The 8,801-nt window shown below is 67.8% G+C and overlaps 1 protein-coding gene across 1 annotated transcript; it reads left to right on the forward strand.

Annotated features, from left to right (window-relative positions):
- Window positions 1-3,281: 3,281 nt before the first annotated feature.
- Window positions 3,282-8,487, forward strand: JRK (Jrk helix-turn-helix protein). The gene is made up of 3 exons (XM_054708652.1): window positions 3,282-3,307; window positions 4,538-4,724; window positions 4,925-8,487. Exon 3 carries the CDS (start codon window positions 4,942-4,944, stop codon window positions 6,562-6,564), a length of 1,623 nt encoding a protein of 540 aa, XP_054564627.1. The 5' UTR covers window positions 3,282-3,307; window positions 4,538-4,724; window positions 4,925-4,941; the 3' UTR covers window positions 6,565-8,487.
- The last annotated feature ends 314 nt before the right edge of the window (window positions 8,488-8,801 follow it).

Here is an 8,801-nt window from a genome sequence, read left to right on the forward strand (position 1 = left end):
ATGCCTCCAACGGGGGATGGAGCCCGCAACCCAGGCCTGTGCCCTGACCGGGAATCAAACCGTGACCTCCTGGGTCATAAGATGACGCCGGGCCACTGAGCCCCGCCGGCCGGGCTCTCCAGCGCACTTTTCATCTGACCCCCGTGGCTTCCCCGCGTCGCTGTCTCCCGCCGCCCTGATGCCCGCCTGTGCCTCCCCTGTGGTTCCGGGGTGAACCGAGGCTGCCTGAGCGTCTCCTCCTGAGGTCTCGCTTCCTGGCAAGTGCCCTCCATTTGGCTCAAATAAACTCGTAACAACCCTTTGCAGAGCGGGCCCTGTTTCCCAGTTCCGCCGGAGGGGACGCCGCTGGGGAGGGGACGCAGCTGGGGGGGGCCTCACGGCCGGAGGGGGGAGGGGACGCAGCTGGGGGGGGGCCTCATGGCCGGAGGGGGGAGGGGATGCAGCTGGGGGGGGGCCTCCCCCAATCTGACTGAAGGGGATGGAGTTTCCATGCGGCTTCGGCGGCTCGCCCTGCCCCCTCCCCTCTGCTCTGCAGTCACCTCCTGGGGCTCCAGATTTTCTGCTTCCTCGTGGCGCTGCACCCACGGCCGATGCCCCTGGGAACACCCCACATCCCAGGGAGGTCCTGGCCAACAGACCACTGTGACCTCCTGGGGCTGCCACCCGGGCCCACGCTTGCTGGAGGTCCCCACTCTGCCAGCTGGGTGCAGGCTTCCCAAGCTCCCTCATTGCTGAGCCCTTCCTGAGCCCTTCATTGCTGGGAGAAACTGTGAACGGAAGGAGCCACCTGCTAACCTGACCAGCTCAGGGGAGGCCTGCGTGGCCGTCTTGCAAACTCAGAGACCTGAAATAACCACAAAGATGGTCTGAAAATTAAATATTTGACTACAAACAGGTTATAGTGGGCAGTCATGTCCTAGGCTGATATCTTCCCTGACAAAGATCAACTTAGATCTTCCTTACTGAGCCCATTTGCCTTTTTGCCTCTAAGATAACATATCTGTGAGATGTCTGGGTAACTTGTAACTTCCTTCTTTTGCTGGAGCCCCTGGGGCACAACCAGATGTGGTGGGCGCCAGGACAGATACTTCAAATTCCTTCATTATCATGTTAATTGTTCCTGTACCCACCTAAGTATGTGTCCATCATTTTGCTTTTTATCCAATCCCAGGGGTTTCCCACCGTTTGACTTTAACCCACCTCCTTAATCCGTCACCAATGAATTTCATGTAGCCGACCTATGTCCCTCCTTTGATGGCAATGTATAAATACAGATGTAACCCACCATTTCCTCGGAGCATTATCTCAATTCATTGAGGTTCTGCTTCCCGGCATATGTCGACATTTTGGCTCAAATAAACTCACTAAAATTCTTTACAGGTTTCATTGGTTTTTTTCGTTAACAAAACTCATCACCCCCAGGCCTCCCCCAGGGGCAGGCTGCCCAGGTGTCCCTTCCCTAGGCCTCCAGAGCTGGGGGGGGGGGGGGTGGAAGGAGGGGCTGGATGGCCTCCAGCCCAAGGGAGGCCACCAGGGGGTGTTCGACCCTGTCCTCCTCTCTTCCCACCCCTCCCTCTCTGGCAGAGCCGACTCAGTCCTCGAGGCGAGGCCAGAGGTCCCAGAGGGACGGTGGGGGACCCTGGGGGAGCCCCGTGCATCTTGGGGATGGGTGCATGTGGTTCCATGTTCGCGAGGTGCCAGCAGACCGTCACACGGACAGAGCCGGCCTTCCTGGGACAACCTCGCTGACCCAGGAGACCCGCCAAGTCCCTTCACATGCCGTTTCTGCCGCCCAGCAGGCCTCGCTGCAGCAGGCTCAGGTCCCCACACACGGAGCCGCGAGCAACCAGGCGGTTGCTGTTCCAAGCCACTACGTTTCGGGGTGCGCTGGCACGCGGAAGTCATGGCTGCTACCGGCGCCCAGGGCAGAAGCAGAAATCAGTGAGACGGAGGGGCTTGGTCTGGGGACCGGAGCGGGCGACGGGAGAGAGAACGGGCAGCCGGGCTGCGGAGGGCAGAGCCCAGCCCGCTCTGGCTACTGGGTGTGGGTGCAAAGCCCACGGAGCGTCAGGGTGACTGCCTTTCGCCCGAGTGAACGGAAAGCTGCCGCTCTTGGTGTCCAGGGGGGCTGTCAGCCTCTGCTGGCGTGTGGAGCCCTCAGCATGGAGACGGCCGCCCGGGCGGCGGGGTGGGCGGGTCCTGGAGCCCGGGGAGGAAAGGAAGGCGCAGGAAGGCGCCGTCGCCAGTCTCGGTTCCGGTTCCGTCCTGCTGGGACGAAGGACAGTGAGCCGTGGCTCACACAACAGACACTCAGGAACTCACAGCTCCGGAGGTCCCTCGTCTGAAACGAGTCTTCGGAGCGGAAACCAAGGTGTCAGCAGGGCCTGCTCCTCCGGAGGCTCAGGGGAGCCTCAGTCCCGCCCTCTTCCAGGTTGGGGGCTCTGCACTCCGGCTCCTGGCCCTTCCCTCACCCACAGAGCACACCCTGCAGCCTGTGCCAGGGTCAGCCTCCCTCTCCCCCGTCACACTGTCTTCCCTGACTCCCACCCTCTGTCGTCCCTCCTGCAGGGACCCTGTGATGGCCCGGGCCCTCCCCATGATCAGGGTGCCGCCCCCAGAGCCTGAACGGAATCGCACCTGCTAAATCCCGGGTGCCCTGTGAGGTGACTATTCACAGGTTCCGGGGATTAGGATGTGGACAGCCGGGCTGTGTGTGTGTGTGTGTGTGTGGGGGCATTGGTTCCACATGCAAATTAGCCACCCCATCCCAAGGTCGCCCAAAGTCCCAACTCATGACAGCACCCACTCAAGTCCACATCTCCAAGTCTAGCCCGCTCGCTCACAAGTCTCAAATCTCATCATAGAAATCACCACCATTGGGTATGGAGAGGCTCCGGCTAAGGAAGAGGCTGGGCAGGAGGGACACAGCGTGGACACTGGATGTGGCTAAGGCAGGGGCTCAGAGACGGCCACGGGGGGTGGGGCACTGAGCCCTGTCCGCCTGGGGCCGACCCTGGCCCAGGGCAACGAGGGCCCCGCTCATCACGAAACCCAAGGCGCAGTCACCCCGCGCCCATGCTACAGCCGGACAAGTCGAGGCGCACAGCACTCTCGGGGCCAAGGCCATGGAGGTCCCCCTGGACGCCCCGTTTTCTTCCGTCTGCATGCCCACTGCCTCCTGCTGAGCCACCGAGACGCGAGTCCTCCGGGGTGCCTAGAGCGTCCCGGAAGTGATGGGGCGGAGGGGCGCGGCCCGGCGGAGGGCGGGGCGCCGGCACTTCCGGCGGCGGCGGCCCGGCGCCGGCAGGTGAGTGGGGCGGGCCTGGGGAGCGCCGGCGCCCTGTGGTCTCTGGTCCCTCTCCCGCCCAGCAGCGCTCCCGGGAGCCGCACCCCGGCTCGGGCCGAGCCCCTCCGCCTCCCGCCCCACGGGGACCGGGCCGGGCTGCCCTCCCCGAGCCATCCCTGCAGCCCCCGCCCGGAGCCTGGCGGCGCCCGCTCCCGACCCTGAGGCTCCGCCGGCAGAGGCCACCGGCCACGGAGTCACCCTCCCGCCCCTGGAGGAAGCCGCCTGAGACTTGACTTTCTGTTTCCCCTTTTGGGTTTGCCCTTGCCCCACGCGTGACCCCGGGGTAGAAACGCCTCCACACCGGCCTGAGTGGCCCGCGCGCCTCCCCGCCCCGGGGTCCCTAGCCCTGTGGTCCCCCCGCCGCCGACCTCCCTGTAGGATGTGCACCCGAGGTTACCGTCCCTTCCCCGCCCCACCCCATCCTTCTTGCCCCCAAGACTTCCTCCATCTCTTTCTCGGTTTCCAGAACACTTCTTCTTTTTTAAAAATATGTTTTTATTGGTTTCAGCGAGGAAGGAAGAGGGAGGGAGAGAAGCATCACTGATGAGACTCGTGGGTCCGCTGCCCTGACCGGGAATCCCACTGTGACCTCCTGGTTCATAGGTCGATGCCCAACCCCTGAGCCAGCAGCTGGGCCAGCACACTACTTACTGAGTCTTCCTCCCCGATTGCGCCCTCTGCCCCACAGACCAGCTCTCCCCCTGACGCTCTCTGCGAGGACAGGGAGGGGTCTGCACGTGGATAAGGGGCTCCCTCTCGCTCTCCTGCCCCTTCGGTCTGTCCCTTGGGCACGAGAGGGTGACAGGTTTGCGGCTGTCCGTGTCCCTGTGGCCTGGGTGGCGGTGCCTCCTTGGAGGTGGCGGTGGCGAGGCTGGAAGCCCCGGGACCTTCTGGTGTGAGACATTGTTCCAGGAGTACCACCTGAAGGCCATCCTTAGAGCAGGCTTCTGCCTCAGGAGACGGGTCCCCGTGTTTTCAGCCGTCGCGTGTCGCCCTGCGCACACCTGCGTGTCAGGCGTGAGGCGGCGTCCGTCGTGAACCGGTTCCTGGCGCTGAGCCTCCAGAACACCTTTTCGGGGCGTCCCAGCCCTTCCTTTGGGGTCCCCTTTCCTCCCGGTTTCTAAGCTGGTTTCCTGCTAAGCATCTCCTTAAAAGTGGGTAACGGCCTCTCCTTCCCTCTGCTCCCCACAGGGCCCTGGAGAGAGCGCCCTGGCCCCGCCGCGCAGCCTCTGCGAGCCGCAGCCTGCTCCCCAGGCCCCTCTGCTCTGGCCCGGGGCCGAGGGGAGAAGCTGCTTCCATCCCGCAGAGGAGGCCGCGGGCTTTAGCAGCGCAGAGACGTGTGGGGGCCGTGTGACGAGAGAGTTCCAGGAGCTGCCACGTATGTGCCCAGGAGTGGAAGACGGGGGAGCTGAGGCTAGAGGCTGCTGGGCCCGGAGGGAGGCAGGAGGCGCCAGGAGGATCAGCAGACTGGCAGGCAGAGGCAGGGGAGACGGGCAAGTGAGGGGCACGGAGAAGGGGGAGGGGAGGCCCCCAGCACCGGTGCCTGTCCCCCCTCCATCTGCCCGTGTCTGCCTCCAGGACGAGCCACCCTCCACATGGCCGCCAGGCAGGCTGCCGGGAGGGGCCCCGGGGGGAAGCGCAAGCGGGTGGTGCTGACCCTGAAGGAGAAGATGGACGTGTGCGCGCGGCTGGAGAAGGGCGAGAGCCGGAAGGCGCTGATGCAGGAGTACAACGTGGGGATGTCCACACTCTACGACATCAGGGCCCACAAGGCGCAGCTGCTGCGCTTCTTCGCCAGCTCCGCCTGCAACAAGGCGCTGGAGCGGCGGCGCACGCTGCACACGCCCAAGCTGGAGCACCTGGACCGGGCGCTGTACGCCTGGTTCCTGGGCCGGCGTGCCGAGGGCGTGCCCGTGTCGGGCCCCATGCTCATCGAGAAGGCCAAGGACTTCTACGCGCAGATGCAGCTCACCGAGCCCTGCGTGTTCTCCGGCGGCTGGCTGTGGCGGTTTAAGGCCAGGCACGGCATCAAGAAGCTGGACGCGGCCGGGGAGAAGCAGGTGGCCGACCGCCACGCGGCGGAGCGGTTCTGTGGGTTTTTCCGGAGCCTGACGGCGGAGCACGGCCTGACGCCGGAGCAGGTGTACAATGCCGACGAGACCGGCCTCTTCTGGCAGTGCCTGCCCGGACCCACCGCCGAGGGCGAGCCGGCGCCCGGCGGCAGGCAGAGCCGGGACAGGCTGACCGTCCTCACGTGCGCCAACGCCACGGGCTCCCACAGGCTCCGGCCCCTGGTGATCGGGAAGTGCAGCGGCCCCCGGGCTCCCAGGGGCACCCAGCACCTGCCGGCGGCCTCCCGGGCCGTGCTGGCTGACTGGTTCCACCACATCTTCGCCCCCGCGGTGAGGGAGCACTTCCGAGCCCTGGGGCTGCCCGAGGACAGCAAGGCCGTCCTGCTGCTGGACGGCTCCCGGGCCCACCCGCAGGAGTCCGAGCTGGTGGCGGGGAGCATCTTCACCGTCTTCCTGCCCGCCAGCGCCGCCGCCCTCCTCCAGCCCATGGACCAGGGCATTCGGCGGGGCTTCATGAGGAACTTCATCAACCCCCCGGGGGCGCTGCCCGGCTCCCACCCGCGCTGTGGCGCGAGTGACGCCATCTGCAGTGTGGCCTGCGCCTGGGACGCCGTGCCCGCCGCCGTCTTCAGCCGCGCCTGGGGGCGGCTGTGGCCCGGGGCCGCCATGCTGGCCGAAGGCTCATCTTCCGAGGAGGAGCCCCAGCGCCTGGGCGCCAAGCCTCACGACCAGACCTTCGCGCACGTCCCGGAGCTCGGGGGCGGGGCCCGGTCGCGGCTGAGCAGCCGGCTCCAGGGCAGCGTGGCCCCGGGGCAGGAGGCCGGAGCGGGGCGTCGGGCCCAGTGTCCCCCGGAGCGGCCCGAGAAGGACGGGGGCCCCGAGGCTGCCGGGGAGGGCGAGGAGGCCACCTGGGAGCAGGCGGCCGCGGCCTTCGACACGGTGCTCCGCTTCGCCGAGGGGTGGCCTTGCTTCACGGCGCAGGAGCTGGGGCAGCTGCGCGCACTGCGCTCCGTGTTCACGCGGCGGCGGCAGGGGCGGTGGCGGCGCCCACCCCTCGGGGCCGTGGTCAAGCTCGAAGGCGCCCGGGAGCGCACAGGGGGCTGCGCCACCTCGGCCTGCGCGCCGTGCCCCACGGGCGAGAACTGACGGTGCCCAGCCGCCGGGCTGCGTGGTGCCCGCGGCAGGAGCTGTCCCCGGGGAGTGGGCGCTGAGGCGCGCAGGGCCCCTCACGTTCCGTTACCTGCCTTCCTGTCACGTCACGTCACATGAACGTGAGGAGCTGAGCCTCCCATGGCGGGGACCGGGACAGGACCGGGACGGGCGGAGTCTGGCCTGGCGCCCGTGGCTGAGCCTTGCTCTGACCCGCCCGAGCGTGGAGAGGGGGAAGCCGGCGCTCAGGCCACCACGGCAGCGCCGCTGTCCCGCCGCAGGCTGGTCCCGGGCCCCGCCCCTCGGGTGGCTGCTGGCCTGGCGGCTGTGCGTGTCACATGGGCCCGGGGCGGGTCGCCAGCAGAGCCTGTTCGCGGCCCCGCTGGAGCCTGGTCTCCCGCAGCGCCCGCGTCTTCCTGAGAGGACCTCCGTGCTCCCGGCACTCACCGCCCCGCCTGGACTCGGCCCCCAAGATGTGGGCCCCACGCCGACTCGACGCGGTTGCACGTGCCATTCCCAGCGTCTTCCCTGCTGGGCCCGCCCCCACCTGCCCTCTGCCCCCTGGGGCCCCCTCTCTCCTTTCCTCCCTCTCCCGGCCCCTCCCTCGCCCAGCCCTGCGCACAGATGGCCTGTCCCTCCGGGGCCACGGCCCCCACAGAGCCCGCCCACGCAGGGTCTGGCCGCCGAGGGCGCTGGCCGAGCGTGGAGAGCTGCGTCCTTGCTCAGAGGACGGACGTTCAGAGAGAGCCCCGGGCGGGCGCGGCGGCAGCGTCTCCTCGGTATCCGCCTTTGTGTCCTGTTACCTGAGGACAGGGCACAGGCGTGACCAGGGCTGTGGCCCTGCCCGGGGCTGGGTGGGGGGCCGGCGGGGCCACGTGCGGGCACAGAGCTCCGCGTGGGGGAAGAACGGTCCTGGGCGCGGAGGCGGTGGCTGCACGGCACGGGGAATGTGCTTGGCGCCCGAGCCGTCAGTGCAACATGGCCAACGCTGTGACGTTCACGTTGGGGGTGTTTTACCCCAATAAACAGACTGAGGGCGGTGATGGGACCGGGTGGCTGGGCTGGGGACCTGCAGAACCTCAGAGGCCACCCCGGGCTTGGGGGTGTCCCCTCGTCCCACCGTCCCCCTTCCCTTCGGCGGCCGGGGCAGACCCAGCTGCCTGCTGCCTGGGAATCCAGGGAGGGGGGCTCAGCCTGCCCCTCTGCCCACCTGTCCTCAGCACCCACTGAGTGCCGGGCGTTGCCAGGTCCCCTGGCCCAGCCTGTGGGGTGGGGTCAGGCCCCTGCTGGAGCAGGACGAGGCCTATGAGGGGCAGGGCCCAAGGGCCTGTGTCTTCGGCCGGCTGGGGGCGGGGCCTCCGGAGCAGCCTCGGACCCCACCTGTCCTGTCCCTCTCACATTTATCGGGGTCCCTCCTCCTCAGAGGCCTCACTGGCCACTCCAGGCCAGCCGCTCCCTGACCCGCGAGCTCAGCCGCCTGCTGGTGGCGGGTTCGGTCTCGCTGGAGGGCCCCCCTCGAGGCCCCAGGACCCGGAGGCCTGCGGGCATCAGCCTCGCTCGCTATTGAACAAAACTGGAGAGGACGAGTGTCAGCCGCGGGTCCGTCGGCGACTCGGACGTTTTACGGAGAGGGAGGTGCCTGGCTGTGTTCTCCAAGCCGCTGCCTCACACACCTGGCTGGAGAGATCTGGGGGGAAGGGGGGAAGGTGGGGGCCTTCCCCTCTCCCTACTGTGTCCCTAGATCCCCTGCCGCCACCGGGTCGCTCCTGGGCTGGCAGGTGCGTCAGGGCCCGGCGGGTGGGTCGGGGATGACGTGGGCCTGACGCGCTTTCCTCCCAGACAAAGGCCCCTCCGCCGCTGAGTCAGCGCCAAGGGCGTGTGAGCAGCCCCTCCTGGCAGCCCCTCCTGTCACTGCACAGCCCTGGGGGCCGGGGGGCAGGGAAGGACGAGGGGGGGAGGGGAGGAGGAGCTGGAGCCAGCCACCTGGAGAGGGAGGCCAGGCCCCACTGCGGGCCCCTGAGCTGCCGTGGGGGGTCTGGTGGCCGGGATTGCTGTGTGGTGGGGGGCACAGCCCTCAGACCTGCAGAGCCTGCTTCTCTGATTAGGAGGAGCTGGGCGGCTGCCAGCTGGTGGGCATCACAGGTACCCACCGTCCTGGACGGTGACCGGCATCGTGGCTCAGGCCGGGCGTCCCAGCCCCCCACGAGATGGTCAGAGCGGCCGAGGGGGGACCC

The sequence above is a fragment of the Eptesicus fuscus genome, chromosome 19 (genome assembly GCF_027574615.1).
Source record: "Eptesicus fuscus isolate TK198812 chromosome 19, DD_ASM_mEF_20220401, whole genome shotgun sequence".
Classification (NCBI taxonomy): domain Eukaryota; kingdom Metazoa; phylum Chordata; class Mammalia; order Chiroptera; family Vespertilionidae; genus Eptesicus; species Eptesicus fuscus.